This window comes from Colletotrichum aenigma (genome assembly GCF_013390185.1).
Source record: "Colletotrichum aenigma strain Cg56 chromosome Unknown KSG_Cg56_contig09, whole genome shotgun sequence".
Classification (NCBI taxonomy): Eukaryota; Fungi; Ascomycota; class Sordariomycetes; order Glomerellales; family Glomerellaceae; genus Colletotrichum; species Colletotrichum aenigma.
Window position 1 is genome coordinate 1,504,677 of NW_023500915.1, and position 21,089 is coordinate 1,525,765.

The 21,089-nt window shown below is 54.9% G+C and overlaps 6 protein-coding genes across 6 annotated transcripts; 3 read left to right on the plus strand and 3 right to left on the minus strand.

Annotated features, from left to right (window-relative positions):
• Window positions 1-8: 8 nt before the first annotated feature.
• CGCA056_v013094 (uncharacterized protein) lies at window positions 9-2,063 on the minus strand (the record flags this gene model as incomplete). Its single annotated transcript, XM_037328338.1, has 1 exon — window positions 9-2,063. One exon carries the CDS (start codon window positions 2,061-2,063, stop codon window positions 9-11), a length of 2,055 nt encoding a protein of 684 aa, XP_037173346.1.
• A 3,537-nt stretch (window positions 2,064-5,600) lies between these two features.
• On the minus strand, window positions 5,601-7,338 carry tbg (Tubulin gamma chain; the record flags this gene model as incomplete). The annotated part of the gene is made up of 7 exons (XM_037328339.1): window positions 5,601-5,831; window positions 5,884-6,348; window positions 6,403-6,696; window positions 6,743-6,925; window positions 6,976-7,142; window positions 7,231-7,271; window positions 7,331-7,338. 7 exons carry the CDS (start codon window positions 7,336-7,338, stop codon window positions 5,601-5,603), a joined length of 1,389 nt encoding a protein of 462 aa, XP_037173347.1.
• A 1,550-nt stretch (window positions 7,339-8,888) lies between these two features.
• Window positions 8,889-14,318, plus strand: pld1 (Phospholipase D1; the record flags this gene model as incomplete). Its single annotated transcript, XM_037328340.1, has 1 exon — window positions 8,889-14,318. The coding sequence occupies one exon, from the start codon at window positions 8,889-8,891 to the stop codon at window positions 14,316-14,318; it is 5,430 nt and encodes a 1,809-aa protein (XP_037173348.1).
• Window positions 14,319-14,668: 350 nt separating this feature from the next.
• On the minus strand, window positions 14,669-15,457 carry CGCA056_v013097 (5-demethoxyubiquinone hydroxylase; the record flags this gene model as incomplete). The annotated part of the gene is made up of 2 exons (XM_037328341.1): window positions 14,669-15,202; window positions 15,260-15,457. 2 exons carry the CDS (start codon window positions 15,455-15,457, stop codon window positions 14,669-14,671), a joined length of 732 nt encoding a protein of 243 aa, XP_037173148.1.
• Window positions 15,458-15,978: 521 nt separating this feature from the next.
• Window positions 15,979-18,116, plus strand: RTF1 (RNA polymerase-associated protein RTF1; the record flags this gene model as incomplete). The annotated part of the gene is made up of 4 exons (XM_037328342.1): window positions 15,979-16,172; window positions 16,373-17,130; window positions 17,178-17,314; window positions 17,364-18,116. The coding sequence occupies 4 exons, from the start codon at window positions 15,979-15,981 to the stop codon at window positions 18,114-18,116; spliced, it is 1,842 nt and encodes a 613-aa protein (XP_037173340.1).
• Window positions 18,117-18,992: 876 nt separating this feature from the next.
• CGCA056_v013099 (Phosphatidylglycerol phospholipase C) lies at window positions 18,993-20,227 on the plus strand (the record flags this gene model as incomplete). Its single annotated transcript, XM_037328343.1, has 4 exons — window positions 18,993-19,038; window positions 19,104-19,483; window positions 19,543-19,647; window positions 19,703-20,227. The coding sequence occupies 4 exons, from the start codon at window positions 18,993-18,995 to the stop codon at window positions 20,225-20,227; spliced, it is 1,056 nt and encodes a 351-aa protein (XP_037173341.1).
• Window positions 20,228-21,089: the final 862 nt, after the last annotated feature.

Below are 21,089 nucleotides of genomic sequence, written 5' to 3' on the forward strand. Positions count from 1 at the left end.
ATCCGGGACTACTCATCAGCCGCGATTCCGGTGAACGAGCCCGCGTACTTGGCACCAGAGAATCCAGTGGCAAATCTCGAGCTCTCGAGGCCACGACGCATCTTGGGTCCGTTACTGTTGACAGTCTGGCCCTGGACAACAGGCTGGAAGACCTGCGCTCTAGGCGAAAAGCCTGTGCCAGTGTTCAGCTGTTGAGTCATGTTATACATGGTGGGCGCAGGCTGATGGCCGCCGTTCTGTTGAGCGGAGGAAGGTCCCTGGCTGACGTGGTAGGTCACGGAGATGGCGTGCAAGACTCCATTAGCGGGCAAGTGCTGCTGCATCGCAGACTCAATGATCTGCTGAGCTCCATACGGATGGTAGATAGCGGGACCGGCCATGTGAGGAGATCTCATGATGGGAGTTGGCATCTGGGGAGGCATGCCCTGGACGCCGTGAATATAGCTCGGGTGGGGGGTGGCCTGCGCAGGCGGCATGACAGGAGTTAGCTGCTCTGAGTTATCAGTAGCGGTGGCTGCGTCAGTCTGCTTAGCAGTCGACTCAGCCATGAACACTGCGGTGCCGACCTCTTGAGAAAGACTGGTGTTGAGCGTCTCATCCTGAACGGTAGGGGCAGTGGAGGTGGGCTGCATGGAGACAGCAGAGTCAACCTCGGACTTGCTGGTCTTGAATGAGATCAGCGACTCGTCAGCGGCGCTTGCCTCAGTAAACTCGGGCTTCTGCAAAGGAGCCTCCTGCGCAGGCTCAGACTCCTGGATGATGGGAGCCTCCTTGATAGGCGTCTGGACCATCTGATTGTTGATCTCAACCTCGACCAAAGTATCGCTTTTTCCAGCAGGAGCCACAGTAGAATCAGGGACGGGAACCTCCTGGCTCGCGACGCTCTCTTGATGAAGATCAGCCGTAGTCTTGTTACCGGACAGCCACTCCTGGTGAAGCTTGGCCTTGGCCTGCAGATCGGCGCTTGACTCCTGGCGACGGCTGGAATGGAGATGAGGAGGCAATCGACCACCTCGGTCTTTCTGCAGAGGAATCTTGACATCCTTGATGCCGGGAGGCATCTCAGCTGACGAACGTCTCTCGAGGAGCTGCTCGGCACCGTACTGCCTACGTTCCGCCGTACGCTCCGCCGTGTACATTGAGGAGCCCTTGACCTTATCAAGTGCGAGCTTGTCGAAGGCATCCTCAAGGCCTGTAGTCTTCGAGGCATTTTGATCGACATCGGTCTTGGAAGCAGCAACCATCTTCGAAAGAGGCTCGGGGGTGGGAGTGCCCACTACCGTCTTCTCCGAAGGCGTCTCGGGAAGCGACTCTGCCTCTGCCTCCTGTTTGGCCGAGGATTCGACCGCCTCACTCTTTGCAGGGATGGCGTGCTTCAGGATGTACTCCATCACACGCTTGATGTTGTCGCATTGCAGGTTAAACCCCACTCCAGTGCTCTCGTCTGGGAACCTGAAGCTGTATCGCTCTTCCCGGGGCTTGTCGTTTGAGGAATCGATAAAGCTGCAGATCACCAAGACACCCTTTGCGTAAACGCAGCGGTAAGTTTCCAGACCGTGGCTCTTGGTGAGAATGTCCTTGTACTCCATGACGAACATGGCGTGGCCCTCGGGGCGATTCTCGGTGAAGACGACCTTGAGTTTGACGATGACATCTTCCCAGGATCCACCAGGGCCTCCAATCTTTCCCTTGCAAGTAGACGAGAACAGCTGTCTGTCAGAAGGCAAAGCGGAGTCGTTGGCCTTTGCATGCTCATGTTCCATACGTCCCTCGCTGGGCAAAGAGACCTTGGTACTAGGAGGAGCAACGGCAGCAATTGGCGTCTGTATCTTGGCAGCCTGAGCAGGCTGGGTAGACAGTGTAGGACTGGCGGTCTGAGTAGATTGAGCAGGCTGGGCAGGTTGCTTGTCGGCCTGAGTAGACTGAGTGGTCTGGGCAGACGAGGGAGAAGAATCACCCTCAGCGGGCTTCTTCCTCAGGTGAGGAGGCAAAGCAGACGTGCTTCCTTGGCCGGGGTTATGCTGACTACCCTTGAAGGTGGCAGAAACGCCCTGAGAAGACATCGCAGACGTCACCTGGGTGGCGCCAGTTGCCTGAGAACTGGTCGCTAGAGTAGCAAAGGTCTGCTCGCTGCCTCCAACAGCCTGGACCAGAACATTGGCACCAGCACCGTTACCACTAGCCTTTTTGAAGATCCTGACCTCAGCGCCGGGTGGAAGAAGGATACCATTCGGGCTGGTCTTCATGCCAGCATAGGCATCATTGCTATTCTGTGTCAGCTAGGTTGCCGCCGAGAGAAGCCGGGCAGCGACTTACGCGGGGCGGGCCTTGGGAACATAGTCCTGCGAAGGACCTCCAGAGGCCCGGTAGGAACTTGGACCGCCCAAGTCGCTGAGGTTCTGAACACCCTTGGCCTCGTCATCATCAAGGCCGGTCTTGGCCAACTCTGGTTCTGAAGTCAGATACATGTTACATCAACGAACATAGACAATAATCTACTCAAATATCCTTCGAGGGATTCAGAAGTTTGCGTGGGGACGACAGGACGACGAGGGCGCAGCCGATCATGTTGCTCGCGCTTAGTATTGTCAAGAGGGAGCTCTTCGACACGGCCAATGCCCAGGTCATTCTGTTGATTGTAAGCGGAGCTCAGGAGGCGGAAGGAAGGAACTTGCCATCATAGCATCTCTGATCGAGTCGGGCGCGGCGGGAGGAGTCACGGGAGACTGGGTCGCGGTAGGTTGCATATGCAACTTCGGCATGCGATCAGTACGCCGCTCTTCTTTGTTTCCCCAGCTGCCCATATTTGCTACGAGGCTTGTAGAGCTAGGAACTTGCGTTCGTGAGCTTGCTTGCTATGTTGCAGCGCGGTTCTGGTTGCAAGTCAGGACGAAATCCAGCGAGTGGTGGACGGGATGGGTAGAAAAATAGGCAACAGCAAGCAGACACCCCGACGAGATAGAAATCTAGAAGCAAAAACGTGATGACTCTTACCTGGTACTGGAAGACCCGGTTGCGATCCGAGGTCCCTCGATTTAATTTGGTAGACGTAGGTAGCGCGTTGCGCGGTGTTTGGATGATGCAGAGACGAAATAGCGCAGGCCGTTCTCGGCTATCCGTTCAAGAAGATCTTGAAGGTAGAGAGTAAGGTGCGAAGTAGACGAGAAGGTGCTCTGGGAAGGAAATGTTGATTTGGAAAGAAGTGTGTTGATGGGTTGTGGTGGAGGAAGAGTGTGGGAGAAAGAGAAGGTGAGGGATGGACTTTTGGGGAGAAATGGAAGACGCAAAGGACAGCAGTGTGCCCAGACCAGATCCAAAAAGAGACGAGTCTGGCCAGAGATAGGGCAGGAGGGAGGAAGGGAGGGCATTCGTCCGGGATGGAAGTCAGGCAGGCAAGCCCACCCAGGATAAGTTGCTCGAGAGAGCAGAGTTGTTCCTGCTCACCTAGAAATGAAAACCCTGTCGACTCAGTAACCAGTATAAAAGAAGGAACAGCCCTCACTGCGGGAGACTGAGGAAGGGGTCTTGCTCCTGCCTGTGAATGAGTTTAATCGACCTATCAGTGGGGACTATAACAAACAGACCAAGTTGGATATCAAAGGTCGCTGCATGCAGATGGGAAGAAGCAGAAGTCATCCAAGAACGACTTTTGGGTTAAAGGGATAACATCCATGCAGTAGGGAAGCTGCCGAAGTTCGGCTTTGTCCTCTCAGTGGAGGCACTTAGGTGGGCAATATGTGACATCCCATGCTGTCTCATAGTGCCATGTTGCGTCTCCAAAGTCGGGTTTACTGCGATCATGTTAGATGGAAAGGGCCTCAACCAGGCACCGATAATTTTACTTTTGGGAAGCGTACCTAGCTAGAGAGAGGTCTAATTCTACCGATGACTGGTGTCAAGTAAGGGACTGGTCAAATCCACTGGGTTGCGACTTCGTTTGCAACTCACCCTTCCTCGAAGTGAGACACTACAATAGACAACGAATCAGACATGTGATTTCATTTGTGGAGCAATATCACTGCAGAGCCTGCTTACGGCGACAGGAAAGGATCATGTTATGAAAGAATAGGATTGTGAATTGACTGAAAAGAATCGTCTACGAGTACGCCTGACTGGGTTGAATCTGCGGAGCGAACGAAAGCATATGGCCTAGCTGTCGCATTTCCTTTGGGCTCAAAACGATCCGAGGTTGTGCTTAGATAGACGACGACAGTAGAGAAGTGGTAATAAAGCCTTGAGATGATGCTGATGGAAGAGGTCAAGTAGAAGAGATCCCAAGGAAGCAGAACACCTCAGTTTCTATAGCGCAAGAGAAGCAGTTCGTCGCAGAAAAGGCTTGACGTGATTCGAGAATTTCATCCCGCATCTCGCATTCATGATTGATATCTCTCTCAATCCAGGCAGAAGTTCGTCGTGATCACCACAGCAGCTTTGCAGACTTCCTTCACCTCGACTTCAAATACCATAATGCAGTTTGAAAGGCCCCCTGGGGCGTATCATTACTCATATCCCATGCTTCCTATAATACAGTTCCCAATTTCCCATTTCATGATTTACCTCGCAGCAGCGTCCTTGGGAGCGCCGCTCAATCCCTCAACACCTTGGCGACCAACACTGCTCAGGTCCTCAGCCGCCTTGGATGCGGGCTCTCTCAGACCGGAGGTGGCAGCCGTCTCGGTACCGATCTTGCGCTCGGCATCGCCGCCGCTGCCGACGTTGACATTGCGGGCGTCTGCGGACTGCCAGTCGGAGGCAACGGGGGGCTGCTCGGGGAGAGGGAGGTTCTGCTGGACCTCGTTGATCTTGTCGGCCTTGGACTGGGTCATTTTGGCGGGTGATGTGAAGTGGTAGTGGTTTGGAGCTAGGGAAGGGGTGGTGAGTTAGCGCTCGTTCGTCATTGGTCGAAGCTCAAGACAGCTAGCCCCAGGAGGGGAACGATGCGACTTACTGCGTAGAAGAACTTGAAAAGATTTGGAGAAATATTCCGTAGCGTGGTTTCCTTCAATCGCTTTGGTTTTCTTTTTGAATGTGATGAGGAGGAAGAGACGCACACTCATCTGGCTTCGATTGAACGTCTTTTATGTCAAGATATCCAGAGTCCTCCGGGTCTTGTCCGCAGGGATCAAGCTCAATTGATGCTGACGTCAATGACGTCAAGCAGAGGCAATTGCGGCTCTTCGCACACAATCAGTGGAGCTGCGAACCGCACGCTCCAGTATCATCGACGATTTGGCGGGTAGGTGGGGAACTTCAACGACAGATGGTCGATCAATGACAAAATTGCTCCAGAGCCTCCAGGAGGAAAAGCTCCTTGGGCTTCCAAAGAGGTCTACGCGCATGTGCCTTGACAGCTGTTGCCTCATCCAGATGCAAGTTTATTGGGGGGTTGGTTTCGTAATCTTGTTCAGCCCTGAACGCCTTAATTCCCGGCAAAAAAAGCCAGCCAGGTCATGTCCGATCCCTTCCCGATAGTGCCAGATGGCCGCCTAAACCAACAAATCGACGTTGTGATGCACCCACGTATGATGCTATCCCAGCCTTGCTTCCTTTCCCCCTCATCAGCTCTAACCCCCACCTCCACTCTCGCAATCGTGCCTGATTTAACCCATCCTCTTGTCGGTTTCAGCTGAAGTCGCCTTATCTCCAGTGTCGGGGTTCAGGTAGTCGGCATCTTCTGCGGCCTCGTACTCTTGAATAAGGTCCTGCACCACCTCGCGGGCCTCGTCAAACTCGTCCAAGTTCTCTGCAAATGGCGCCGTCTTCTTGTACCCTTCCATGAATGCATTGCGCTTCCGCATGCCGTCGTACTGTCTGACGATTCTCTTGAAGAGCTGCGCATTTGTTAGCAAGCGGAATCGAGGTTCAAAGTCAGTAAGTACTCACAGTTGCAATGCTGGTGTGGTTGGCCAGCATCAGACCGCTGACGCGGTGGGCCATCGGGATGTAGGGGCTCCGCCTCGTCAGGGCCACCTGAATGCTGGCTGGGCCCCAGGGAATGAAAGTTGCCAGTCGTCGTTCCCGGATTCTAAGTAGACTCTTGTGAACGTCTGTGGGGTCCACCTCGCCCTGGATGACGTTTAGGATGGAGATGTAGCAACTCTTCTTCCCGGGCTGCGTCGAGACCATGCGATTCTTGGGCTGCAGCAGTCTGCGCATGACGTCCAGCACCGTTGTCTTTCGCACCGTCTTGGCCTGTTCGACCTGGTCGCCAGTGAATGGCGTGTATGCTGTCATCAAGAAATGGCATCTTGGGGTAGGAATCAACGAGGCCAGAATGCTGACCAGGTCGTTGTGCATGTATCCGGGGTATCTCAGTGTGGTTGTGCTTGCTGACATGACTGTCGAGACCTAAGGACACATGTTAGCTATGGCGCCAGTAACATCATCAAGTGTAGAACTCACAAGTTGGTTGGTTTGGGCAAACGATGGCTCTTGAACGTGAAGTCGATCGGCTGCAATGCGTGAAAGGGCTCCGTTATCCAACACGACGACGGAGTCGGCATTTTGTACCAGCCTCCTCATGGCGAGCACGCTGTTGTAAGGGTGAACAACGACATCTCCAGCGTTTGTTGTGTCTGGGAAGACGGAGTATGTTTGGATAATCTTCTTGGGAAATCGATCGTTGAGGCGCTCGAGAAGAAAGGATCCTAGACCGGATCCGGTACCGCCAGCTATTGAGTGCAACAGCATGAAGCCCTGTTGAACGTCAGCAAAGCTCGGAGCGTTCTAGCACGATGCATACCTCCAGAGAGTCACTGCCGTCAGCCTCGCGGTCGATCATCTCCATTATGTCCTCGCAGACAACCTCACCCGTCTGGTATCCGTCACCCCAGTTGTTCGCGGCGCCGACGCCATTCTTCCCAACGAAGAAGTTTTCGGGGTTGTAGATGTTCTTGTAGGGGCCAGTTTGAATGCCGTTGATTACCTGAAATGTTTTAGCAAAAGTAATTGCTCCATCGCCATGAAGGCACCTACTCTTGGTTCGAGATCGACTAGAATGGCTCGCGGGATGTATCTTGTATCGTCACTCTGGTAGTAGAACACGTCTTTTCGGTCGCCTCCCTCGGTCGCAAAGTCCTCAAGGTTTCCATCTTGATTGATTCCGTGCTCCTGGCAAAGCTGCTGCCAAAACTGGCTTCCAACTGTATCGTGTCAGCCTCAATATCGGCGCCTGCTGCCCGTTCGCAGCTGGGTCGATGCGGGAGAGCAAAAAATGGCGGGGTAACGTACTGCTGTTGCCGCATTGTCCGGCCTGGACGGTAATAATTTCCCTGTGGAAAATACGTTAGATGAAGATGCATCGAACGGACGGAGGAAGTGTGCGACGAACCTCGGCATCTTGCGATATGGCGGCGGGGCTTCGGCGGCGTTGGGCTTCAAAAACAGTCGGTCACCGGGAGTTCGTGATGTTTGACGCGACCCGGTCCTTATCGATAAGCGAGACGCGAGGCGCGGTCTTATTGGGCGCATGTGCCTCAGCTCTCAACAACTGATGGCCAGGGGACCCCCCTCTAACGCCGCAAAATCCCAAGACGCCTCGGTTTACAAGCCACGGAGACTCGAATGATTGAATCCCCATTTCTTTCATTCACGGTGAAACAACCCACGCAGACTAGTCACGGACGATCTTGGGTCTTTGTTAATTGGCCGCGCCTTGTCGAGATTGGCATAACGACCGCGATTCCCCTCTGAGGCCTCTCTTTATTTGAAGCCCGCTTCAAACACACAATGGATTGGTTGGGTCTTTGATGAGGCCTCTGTCGCAGTTGTCACTAATCAGCATTCCATGCTCGCTGCCACAACGAAGCGAATTGAGCAAGCTAAAACGTAGGCATGTTGACGTGGTCCCACGTCTCAGATCTAATCGAACCCCTATTACATCCGTCGTATGAACTCCAGTCTTTCCGGAAGGTACGCGGGTGTCAATGAGTCCCCTGGCCCCCATTTCGCGGAACGAGATAGATAATAGACAGATTGATCCATAATAGATTGCGGGATGTGCACCATCTGTTCTCGCCGTCATTTCAAGCCCGCACAGCCCTCAGAAGTCTGTTCCGCCGGGAGTTGGGCAGAATAAGGCCCTTGTTGATCTGGAGGAGCTAGAGCCGGAGCTGCAGCTTGTATCTGCACGCCAAAAACTAGAATTCTGCCCTCCCAAACCTTCCCCCATCCTTCAAAATCAGAGGTCATTCGCTGCTCACTTGCCGAAGACGAAGGGCTGGTGTCAAATGTCAATTCGATCAGCTGCGTGTGGCCCAACTGGGCCCAAATAGCGCGGGAGCCACTGAAGATTGGGCGTGACATCGGACTGGTGCGCCCCGGAGGGAGCCGCTGGGTCCCCCCCTGCGCCCCTATTTCGTAGCCCGACAGCGCCCATTGGCTCGGAGCCAAATAGCAATTAAGCCTCTCCCTCCACTAACGGTGCTACTTGGCTGGGGAGTTGCAGTCCGTCACAAGGGTCGGGCTGCTGGGACTGGCACCGTGGCATCCTCCCTTGAACCAGCCCACTCTGCACCCCGTTGCTCTCCCTGTCCGCGTCTTTGGTGCTCCCAAACGTGCCCCCAAGGTCCTTGCCTGGCTCAAGACACCGCAACTGCAATACCGATCGTCCGCAACCCTGCACCTCAACCTTCAGGAGGAGCAACCTCACCTCACCTACCTCCACGATTTTCGCAGCTCAGTTCGACAGGCTGCTCTTTTCCCCTCAAACCCGTCATTCTTGCAGCGATCAGTTATTATTTTTCCAGACTGGTGATCGACGACGAGCGCCGTTGCCGTTACCGTTACAGATGGTGTCTCGGTCTTAGCTCCAGTCCTTCCCATTGTCTGTACCACCCTCAAGTCCCTTCTTTGCCCTGTGGAATTCCAGAATTTCCACTCGAGACACAATGGCCACGACGGCCAGAGATGAGTCCATCTCACCAATGACACGCAGCCCTCGTGCGGCCTCTCCTGCCGCGACGGGAACCCCAGGCGCGCCCGACTCCCTCGCTCCTCCCCCTCCTCCACCGAAAGACGGCCCGCCTGCTCCTCCGCCGAAGGACCTTCCCTCCCCCAGATCGACGATCTATGCGATTGATCCGACGACCGAGGCAAGAGATTACATCAATGGAGGCGTGCCTCACGATAGCCAATCTCCTGTTCAACAGCCCGCCAAGCGCCCGACACTGCCGAACCTGAATTCCGCCGACAGTATCGGTGCCAGACAAACCCAGGGAGGACTGCCCATGATGCCAGAACACAGCACTTACTCTCCCGAGCCTGCGTCCCCGACCGACCGACGAAGCGTGCAGTTTGCTAGAACGGATCAGGTTTTGGAGCCCCCGGCCAGTCACTCGCGGAACCCTTCGTGGGAAGATGGCGGCAAGTCCATTGGGTCTGCGTTCATGACCAAGTTGAAGCAGTTGACTGGTTCTGGAAGCCTGCAGACTCTCAAGACGAGTAGCTCGGGCAATTTGAACGACTCGGGCACCCCTTCCCGGAGCAACTCGCCTACATCTGGTCGCCCGAGAATACCAGGGACCTTAGACGAGGATGATGTTGTCGGCGGAAGCGATGCCGACGCTGATGTCGAGACAGCCGACGAGGGCAATGCCACCGACACAATCAAACCAAAGAAGAAGAGGAGAATGCGCAGATCGAAGAAAGACAAGCCCCAGATGTCGGTGCCCAGCACTCCTAACTTGAGGCAGTCGCACCTGCCTGGTCCAGACTCCCCTGTTGGGTATGGACGCATGGGTGCGCTTCGCCGACGGCTCTCCATGCCTGACAACACCGCCGAACAACAGCAGCAGCAGCACGGAATGTCAGAAGGCGAAGGACGCGACCAGCTTGCCGGCCCATCGTGGATGCGGTCCCGTAGAGCGGATGGCACCGAAAGCCCCCTCGGCCCTGGCAGAAGAGGTCACATGCGCCGGATCACAGTTCTCGGCGGCGGAGGTGTGTCGGACGGAGACGCGATAACGACGCCCAAGAGGCCCTTCTTTGGTGGCGAGAGAGCATCGACATGGAAGTACGTCAAGAACACTTTGAAACTTCTTAGGCAGAAGAAGGAGGACCGTTTCGATTTCGCCAAATCAGCAGAACTCATGGCCGAGCTGCGAGCCGGAGCCCCCGCCGTTCTCATGCTTGCCAGTATGATTCAGAGAGACGAACACGGCAATAAGAGAATACCGGTTCTCCTGGAGCAAGTGCGCCTACGTATTACAGACAGCCAGCCAGAATCAGAAGACGACGACAGCGAGCGCCACTGGGTGTTCACCATGGACTTGGAATACGGCAGCGGCCCGTCGCGCATGAAATGGACCATCATCAGAACGCTCAAAGACGTCTATAACCTACATGTCCGTTACAAACTGGCGATGAGCAACGATAAGTACTTGCATGGGCGCGCCGACGTGGGTGCCCGACCTAAGATGCCCAAGTTTCCATGGGGCGCCTTCCCGTACCTTCGTGCGGCACGCAACAAGGACGACAGCGACGACGACGATGGGGCTAGCATTAGAGCTGCCAGCCTCAGAGGCGATGAGACTGGAGCTGAAGGCACTGCTGCGGAAGCAACTGCAGGAGAGGGGACTGCCAGCGAGTGGGAGGGCCGCGCAGGGCCAGGCAATAGGAAAAAGTCCCGTCTCGGCATGTTGGGTATGCGCAGGAAGTCTACTGGCCTGACTGACCCGGGCGATTCAGGAGTAGAGAACCAAATCGAATTGGCCCAGGCGCGGAAGCGCTACTTTGAGAGACAAAGACGAGTCCTCGAGAAGTACCTGCAGGACATGATCCGATGGCTCATGTTCCGTGCTGACAGCAACCGTCTTTGCAAGTTCTTGGAGCTGTCTGCGCTTGGTGTGCGCCTGGCGGCTGAAGGCAGCTACCACGGCAAAGAATGCTACCTCCACATTCAGTCATCCAAAGGAATGGACTTCCGCCGAGTCCTGACGCCAAAGAAGGTTATTGCTCGTCACAGCCGAAAGTGGTTTCTCGTGCGGTCCAGTTACATTGTCTGCGTTGAATCACCTGAGAAGATGAACGTTTACGACGTATACCTCGTGGATTCCAAGTTTCGCATCGTTTCTAAGAAGAACGGTCTGAAGCAGCTGGGCAAGGGGAAGGCCAAGGCCGAAGAGAAGGAGATCGACCTGATTGAGGAGCCTGACACAGAAAAGCACCACACTCTGACGTTACACACCGCCGAGCGGAAAGTCAAGCTATTTTCGAGGAACCAGCATATCATGAAGCAGTTCGAAGACTCTATAGCAGAGATGCTCAAGCAAACTAAGTGGCATGACATCAACCGCTTCGACAGCTTCGCCCCCATTCGCAACGGTGTCTTCGCACAGTGGCTCGTGGACGGAAGAGACTACATGTGGAATGTTTCTCGGGCTATTAGCATGGCACGCGACGTTATTTACATCCACGACTGGTGGTTGAGTCCTGAGTTGTACATGCGTCGACCTGCGGCTATCAGCCAGAAGTGGCGTTTGGATCGTCTGCTTCAGCGAAAGGCACGCGAAGGTGTCAAGGTCTTCGTCATCGTCTACCGTAACGTCGAAGCCGCCATTCCAATCGACTCAGAGTACACCAAGTACTCCCTTCTGAACCTCCACCCCAATATATTTGTCCAGCGGTCGCCCAACCAGTTCAAGAAGAATCAGTTCTTCTTCGCTCATCATGAGAAGCTTGTCATCGTCGACCATGATGTAGCCTTTGTCGGCGGCATTGATCTGTGCTTCGGTCGATGGGATTGCCCACAACATCCGATCACTGACGATAAGCCAACAGGTTTCGAGCAGAGCGAGCAGCCCAAGGATGCGGAGCATGTGCAGCTCTTCCCCGGCAAGGATTACTCGAACCCTAGAGTCCAGGATTTCTTCAAGCTTGATGAACCGTATGAGGAGATGTACGACAGAAGCAAGGTACCCAGAATGCCCTGGCATGATATTGCCATGCAGGTCGTTGGGCAGCCCGCCAGAGACTTGACCCGTCACTTCGTCCAGCGATGGAACTACGTCAAGAGAGGACGAAAGACGACCAGACCTCTGCCTTTCCTGCTTCCACCGCCAGACTCCAAGATGGCAGAGCTCGATGCTCTTGGATTGACCGGTACCTGTGAGGTCCAGATTTTGAGATCCTCAACCAACTGGTCCCTTGGCATCGAGCACACGGAATGCAGCATCCAAAATGCTTACATCAAGATGATTGAGGACTCTGATCACTTTGTCTACATTGAGAACCAGTTTTTTATCACCAGTACCGAGGCATTCAATACCAAGATCGTCAACCGCATTGGCGATGCACTGGTCGAGCGCATCATCCGAGCTCACGAGAAAGGAGAAGACTGGAAGGCGTGCATCATCATTCCTCTGATGCCAGGTTTCCAGAACACTGTCGACGAGCAGGAGGGCACCAGTGTGCGACTAATTCTCCAGTGCCAGTATCGCAGTATTTGCCGTGGCGACGGCTCCATCTTCTCACGCCTTCGCGCTGCGGGCATTGAACCAGAGGACTACATCCAATTCTACAGCTTGCGACAATGGGGCAAGATCGGCGCCAGGAACGCTTTGGTGACAGAACAGCTGTACATCCATGCCAAGTGTATCATCGTGGACGATCGCGTGGCTCTCATCGGTTCTGCAAACATCAACGAGCGGTCTATGCTGGGAAGTCGTGACTCCGAGCTGGCTGCAGTCGTCCGTGATACCGATATGATCTGGTCGACGATGGCTGGCAGGCCTTACCGCGTCGGTCGTTTTGCTCACACTCTGCGTCTCCGTCTCATGCGGGAGCATCTTGGATTGGATGTGGATGAGATACTTGAGGAAGAGAGACAGGCTGAAATGGACCGGCAGGCCGAGTACGAGGCCGAAATGGACGAGATCTATGCAGATGACGACGAGACGCCACCTGTCGCCGGACCAAGCGGGCATTCGAATGAGAAATCAGCAAAGCCAGTTCTTCCTGGACAAACTCCCAGCTTTAACCATGATGCCACTGCCGTGCCTGACGAGGCTGCAGACGAAGTATCATCGGCGTCGTCCTCCAAGGACAAGGATATTGACCCTCGGGTCATGAACAACAAGGATCACGCTCTTGATATCGCTGGCTACGGAAAGGATCACTGGAAGACTGCTGAGAAGCTCGGTCTTGACCAAGGCCGCGACTCTGTCATCGTCAATGGTCGTGAAGTACTTGTCAATGGCGTCTTTTCCGAAGGCAAGGGTACTCTGGAGACTCCCATGCAGCCGCACGAGCGCAAGACCTCGGTCGAGCATCACATCGAGGAGGATAATTGTGTCAGCAACGATGCGCTGCCGCCGATTCCTGCTCTCAACCGACGCACAACCGACCAGCTTGGTCTGCCTCGCATCGCCGGACTTCCTACATTACCCGCTGTGGATGACACTGATATTGGTGGTCCTCCAGTTCACCTCGATCAGAACGGCCAACCGACGAATGGACCTCTTCATCCCCTCGCTGCAGACATCAGGCAGGCACACATCGACAAGGACTGCATGCGTGATCCGATCAACTCGTCATTCTTCGACGATTGTTGGAACCGTGTTGCAGAAAACAACACCAAGCTGTACCGCCGAGTGTTCCGGTGCATGCCTGATTCGGAAGTACTCACCTGGCCTGACTATCAACAGGCTACACAGTACGCCGAACGTTTCAGAGAGAGCCTTGAGGGAAATACGAAGACGGAGGAAGAGCCAAATCTGGCTCGGCACCAGTCACCCGTCACTAGCGGCGGTGCTGGAGTAGGCGCGCCAGGCCCAGCTGCTGTCGTCAAGGCCGCGGCTGAAAAGACAGGAGAGAAGCTGCCTCATCCCACCATCATTATTCCTGGAAACGACAACCACAGAGGCGGTACCGCGGAGTCAGACGAAAGAGACAAGAATGACGAGAAAGCTGCCCTTCGATCTCCAGAAGCCCCGTCACCTGTTCTTCCCGCGGGTGATGTACCATTCCCGGCTTTCGAAGTTGGCTCCCCTGCTCCTGACGGAGGGCTGCTCGATCCTGCCCGTGAGAAGAGCAGAGAACGGAAGACAACGTTCTCCCCTCTTGAAAAGCCCCCGTCGAGGGATGTCAGCACCCCGGCGCAGCAAGCTCAAGGGTCGGTCAAACGCCGCCGACGAGCCACTACTAAAGGCAGTCGGCGCGGCCAGCCGCCCGAGGAGGTGCTTCCGAGAGCGGAAGCAGAAGAGTTGCTGAACCTTATCCAAGGTCACGTCGTACAGTTCCCTTACGACTGGCTGCTCACGGAAGAGCAAAACGGAAACTGGGGCTTCCAAGTTGACGGCGTTGCACCTCTACAAATTTAGTAAGTTTTCGTGGACTCTTACCCCAGAACTGTGATGCTGACGCACTGTGTAGTAACTAGTGGATGAAGCCTTTTTTGGTGCCCCTCTTTGGCTAGACGTTGCGGACTATTGGCTAGACGTGCCTTACCGACGACAGAAGCAAAACTCAGGGTCCGTTACAGACGATAGAAAAACAGACGACGGAAACGCCATTCAAGATGGAGATTCCAGGGAAACGTGTGCAAAAAACGGAGTCGGAGGGTGGACAATTGGCGTTTTGGTCTCGGTTACTTTTTTTTCTTTTACCGCTTTTCCCGGCTTTGGCCTTTTGTTCTTTTACATGTATTATACACATTCTTACACTACAGACTTTATACTCTTTCGCTGACCCAAATGGCCCCTCTGCAGCCCGCGCGAATGACGCCAGTCAGCAGCCAATGCGGCTCGGCCTTCTTGGCGTCATGTTCGACAGCATGGTCGAGGTGCTCAAGTTCTTCGTCTCTGATCCTCCGCAGCGTCTTGATGAGCTCCGAAAATTCGGGGCCAACTTCATACCCCTCCGCCTCCCACTCACTGACCATCTCTAACAGAGTTCGGATCTGGTTGTTGTAGTGGTCGCCAATCTCAGTCTCAACAGCTTCCGTGCAGGCCATGGCTGCCTCGCGACCCATCACAGCCGTACCCCAGCCCAGACCAGTAGCCATGACCTGCCACACGGGATACAGGGCAGTCGGGCGTATACGATGCTTGTGGATAAGAGAGTTGAAGGTCTTAAGATGCCCCTCCTCTTGGTCGTACATGTGCGCCATCAAGGGTCGGAGGTGAGGGTGTCGATTTACGAGTGGTGGGGTTTGGGCGGTGTAAATGAGCGTCGCTGCGAGTTCTCCAGCCTGGTTTACCCGGAGCTGTTTCGCATGTGTCAGTAATCGTTCTGAAGACAAATGAGAGACTCAATAACGCACAGCTGAGGACAGAAAGTCCTTCTGCTCCTGGGTCAAGGGCTTTCGACGCGTGCGATCTTGGCTAGTTGCTTCAGCCTGCGACCTGGGTGTCGTCGAAAGCTGTCGCTGCGAAATGCACAGAGCCGGCGCATGCGCATGGTGCGCTGTTCGCCTTGCTATGCCGCTCCAGGGCCTCAAAAACGTTCGTACAGACGCCATTGTGTGGTCGTGAAGCGACAATGTCAGCCCCAACTCGGAGCATGAACTCGGCCGAAGTCCAGTCGCAAATGAAGCTGTCAGTTATATCGAATGATTTAGCCCGGCGGATGCCGAGCACACTGCGAGCCATGATTGGTTGACGTCACGCCAGATCGGATGCGAAGGGGCCGATACTCCGATGGCCCATTGTTCTGTGTAGCTGTATGACATAATATTGGCCAATCAGACGCAAGCTGTAGACGACAGTGTCCCGACCTGGAAGGTAGTGAATAGGAGCCAGACTTTCAAGCTCTTCTTCCCACCTCACCAACATCGCCAATCGCCCGTTTCCGCCAGTCTGTTGCTTTCCTTCCATCGAATCCGCGCCGCTCCCACCGAATATATCGCAATATCTCAGAGCACAACAGTATCGTTACCTAGTCGCGTCGACGACCGGGTTCCGTCGCGATCTCTCGAGAAACCCTTCGAAGCCGTCGAAGTCGCCTTTGTTCCCCCTAATCGAGTTCCTTCCACAACGCACAATGGCCGACATTGACGATGAGCTTTTGGCTCTTGCCGGAGGTGGAGAGTCCTCAGATGAGGAGGAAGTGATGTCAGAGGCCGAGAGCAGGGCGCCTTCCGCATCACCTCCCCCTAAGGCAGCAGCAAAGAAATCAGTGGCAAAGAAGGTGAAGAAGCGCACAGGAGGGGAGGATTCAGAAGAAGAAGGCGAGGCGTAAGTTTCTTCCACCTTGAGGATCTGGTCTGGTCACATTTGAATGGCTTTTTCACCTGCAGTCAACCACCCTCACCTCCAACCAGCCCTCCACTGCCTGTCAAACCTGGCATCTGCGAGCCATTTTTGCGCAATCTCTTTTGCTATATCATCCTCATCTCGGATTATCTGTTCATCACATCACTAACAATGCGCCTCAGATCATCCGCGATCGGCAGCCCGAACTCGATAGGGTCGGCCGCAATGGACGAGTCCGACTCCGAAGCCGAGCAGCACAGCGGCCGCGCCGGCGCCCACGATGACGACGGAGAGGATAAGTACCCCGTCGACGGAATGTTCAGGAGCGCTGCCGAGAAGGAGCAGGTGATGGCGATGCGCGAGGTTGAGAGGGAGTCACTGCTGGCAGAACGCCAGGCCGAGATTGAGCGCCACCGACAGAACCGCATGCTGCGCCAGCTCGTCGGCGAAAGGGAGAACGAGGAGAAGAAGCAGAAGTTGAAGAAGCGCAGCGCGGACGCCGCTGATCTGGAGGATGGCGCGCGTAAGACATCGCGTCCTCGCACGGATGGTAAGACGTCGGCGATAGATACGCTGCGTCGCGCCCGCGCGGAGAAGAGCGATCGTGCTCGTAGGAGGGAAGAGGATCGCCAGAGGGGCAACCAGTCTCCGCGCGACGACGATTACGGTGGCCGCAACGAGAGCGAAGGCGAGGATGACTACGACGAGCGCAACCGCCGTCGTCGCAAGACGAGGTCGCCCGAGGACGAGATCGTGGCGCGCGAGTTGCCGCCGCCTGACATGCGCGACTTTGAGCGGATTCGTGTGGGCAAGAGTCGGTTTGCGGAGTATTGCTTCAATCCCGGCTTTGAGTCCGCAATGATCGGTTGCTACGTTCGCATTAGTCTGGGGCCCGACCCAAAGACTGGTGCGGACGAGTATCGCATGGCGCGCATCCAAGGTATGCTGGTCGCTTCTGATTGTGAGCACTTTTTCTGACATTTACAGCCATCACTGTGGGCAAATCGTACGCCATGACCGGCCCAGGTGGCTCGTTCGTGACTGACCAATACGTGTTGGCTGCGCATGGCAAGGCGGAGAGACCATTTCCCTTCATCTTCCTGTCCGACAGGCCGTTCACAGAGGTACGTTTGCAATGGCTCGGCAAGGAATTGCACAATCTAATGGTCTTAGCGCGAGTACAACCGTTACGAGAAAGTCATCCAAGCAGATGGTATCAACCTGCCGAAGAAGCAAACACTCCTCGACAAGATTGACGACATCAACCACCTCGTCAACTACCACCTCACAACCACAGAAATCGACGAGCGCATCCAGCGCAAGTCCGCTCTCCGCAAGAAGTTCGACCCGAAGATCCGCGAGCGTCTCGCGCAGGACATCGACATTGCTCGGGCTCAGGGCAACACCAGGAAAGCGGAAGATCTTCAAGAACAGCTCGACGATCTCAAGACCAACGTTCTCGCATTCAAGACCAGCCTCAGCGACAGCCAATCCAAGCCCAGCGCGACCTCCCAGCAGGACCGCCTCGCCAACATCAACCGTCAACGCCGACTGCAGAACGCGGAAAATGTCCGCAAGGCGCAGCTCAAAGAGAAGGCCGAGGCGCGCAAGCTCGAGGCCGCGCTGGAGAGAGGCGAAGACATCAAGAACGACCTGTCGCGGCGTCTACGTACCAAGGCAAAGTTCATCCACGACGTCAAAGACGGCGTCAAGAAGCCTTCCAGCACGAACGGCAGCAACGCAAGTACCCCGACCAACGGCACGCCTCAACTTGGAGCGCAGAAGTCAGGGTCCCTGCTGCCCCATCTGGCCAAGCTGCAGGCCGCGAACCAGGAGAAGAAGGGCATTCCCACCATTCACAAACCTCTTATGGATGACGACATCATCGGAGCTTTGGACCTCGATATCGATGTCGAGATCGACTAGATATAAAATTGGCATTGATTGGCACATCAACACGTTGGGTTATTTCACGTCGGGGCCTCAGCCTATTAGCTATTAAAAGGGATACATCCATAAGTAAACTTATAGCATATCATTAGGCTCCTCCCTCCAGCGCAAGGAATTGTAGAATAGAGACCATACGGTTAAAAGCGGGAATCAATGAATACACATGCTTTCACACCACCGTTACTCAGAATCGATACGATGATGTACGCAATGCGATTACATACGTGACCTCCCGTAGACGGCGCTACTGCACGCCGCAGCGGAGACGGATTTAAGCAACTGGGAAGCCCGACCAGCATGTCCCGTGCCGTTGCGGCCGATTGGATCCCGCGGGGTCGCAAACTGCTGCTGCAAAGTCCGCTCCAGCTTCCTGCAGCTTCAGCTCCTCCCAAGCTTAATTGGCTCCACCCCACTCCCAGCAGCACGTGGGCTTCCCCGTCTTCAATTGCAGTGGCACCGCATTCATCCCGGGGCTTCCAACAGTCCAATCCCCACACCGCGCGGTCTTAAGCTCTGTCAATCGCCATCACCCGACGCAGGCGACTACCGCGAGCGGTACGGGCTCTTCAATTCCACCGACGACAAACGGGCCTAGGCTGCTTTATTCCTCCTGACAATGAATATCCCGATCATGATTTGAAGGTGTCTCCTTGTGTTTCTTGTTATAGATTTAATACACTACATCATACACTTATCTGTCTCCTCATCCCCCTTCAGCGCTCGCCGTTGCGATTGTCGATCCCCCAACGGCTACGGTGCTCCCGACTCGACGATAGAAGCTAGTGAGCTACGATCAGCATACCATATATACACCATCTAGACTCTACAGATACAGCTAAAAGATACACCGCCATGGTTTCAGAAACGAAACCGCTCCTCTCAGAGGGCAACCCATCTGGTACTTCCACCGCCATCTACTTCTCTTCTCGCTCTACAAGGCTAACAATCCGATCTCGTGCGCAGCCCAATTCACCCGCGCCCTGCAACACCCCTCCTCCCCCGCGACGACGCTCCCGCAGGCGATCGCGCACCGCGGCTACAAAGCCCTCTACCCCGAGAACACGCTCCTCGCCTTCCGCGCGGCGCTCGACGCCGGCGCGCACGCCCTCGAGACGGATCTGCACCTGACCAAGGACGGCGTCGTGGTGCTCTCGCACGACGGCACGCTGAAGCGGTGTTTCGGCGTCGATAAGAAGATCAACGAGTGCGAGTGGGAGTATGTGAGCTCGCTCGAGACGATACGCGAGCCGAGGCAGAGGATGCCGCGGTTGAGCGATTTGTTGGAGTTTTTGGCTGAGGGGGGGAAGGAGAGGGAGAGCGTTTGGGTTTTGCTTGATATCAAGGTTGGTTCTTTTGCCGCTGCCTGAAGAGGCGGGGTGGTGGAGGCTGATGCGTGCTGCAGACTGATGACCCTGCGCCGGAGCTGTTGAGTCGCGTTGCGCAGGTCCTGGCATCGACACCGGGCCCTGTGCCGTGGAACAAGAGGATCATATTCGGGTGCTGGAACGTACGTATCTACTCGCTCCATCCATCAAACCCTTGAGACTGACACAATATGCCAGCAACCGTACATCAACCACTGCACCACCTACGTCCCCACCTACCCCGTCGCCCTCATCTCCTGGTCCCCGATCTTCGCCCGCAAGTTCCTCCCACAAGAGTTCCTCTCCTTCAACATGTTTCAAAAGTCCCTCGTCGGGCCCATGGGCAAGGCCTTCATGCGTGTGCTCAAGGCGCACGACCGCCGGCTGTTTGTGTGGACCGTGAATGAAGAGGAGTGGATGGAATGGAGCATCGCGCAGGGCGTGGACGGCGTCATCACGGACGAGCCCGAAGCGTTCCTTGAGGTATGCAGAAGGTGGGAGGGTGAAGAGGGGTCAGCGGCGGCGACGAAGGAGGGAAGCTCGCGGTTGGAGCAGATGAGAAGGGAGAGAAAGGATCAGGGCTTGAAGAGGATGTTGAAGCTGTATGCTGAGATTGCCTTCATTCAGGTTTTGGTCGCGATCTTCACGCCCGTGTTGATGATTGTGGCGAGGTTTGGGGTTGTGGGACCGGGGCCGAAGGCGGCGAAGGCTTTGCGGTTGTGATATTCCGCACGAGCTTGCCGCCCAAGGCTGGGAGAAAATGGTAAGATAGACAAAAGGGACTTGCAACATACACGGCTTGTTACGTTAGTTTCCGCATAGATTGGCTAGAAGACAGCTTACAGGGAGGCTAGGTTGATATACCGTCAGGTTACGAGCACGGGTTCAGGTCAACTGGTCCTCGTCCCCGACTGGCTGTGAAAACCGGAAGCGTGATTCAAATTCTGGCGTTATGTAGACTCGAATTCTGTGCGCCATCTCCTCCAGCTACATTGCATGCTGATCAACGGTCTCTCCCGTCTGCTGCGTATGAGTTTTGGAGGATGTTGGCAATCAGGAGACTAAGACCTATCCGCCCAATCTCATTGCATTTTAAACCCGGCCTAAGGTCTTCTTTCCTTAATTCCTAGGCCCGTCATGTCGAGGTCAAAGTACGTCCATATGCCGCCTTTTGGTGACTTCTTACGTTGCAAACTCGGCCCATCCTACCAACCGCAGCCACGCATCTTCCGTAGGGACTAGGCATTACAAGAAGCGGATGAGGAGTTCTCGTCATTATATTTGATTGTTTTTTTCTTTTCTTTTTTTTTTTTTTTTGGCACCAAAACACAAGGCTTTGAAATCACTGGTTTGGATTCTGAGGTAAAACCTCATTTGAACCCGGTCTTCTGTCTTGGCTATATCCCTCCTCGGACATTATGTTGCTCAATCTCTGGTGCGCACTCTCTTGAATGAAAGAAGTTGAAGTTGGTCAAATGTAGGATGGGACGAGTTGATGTGGGTTTTGTCGGAGATTTTTACTGCATTTTGAGCCCCTCTCGAGGCAGTGGCACGTTGGCCATTTGAAAATGGCACGGCTACAATG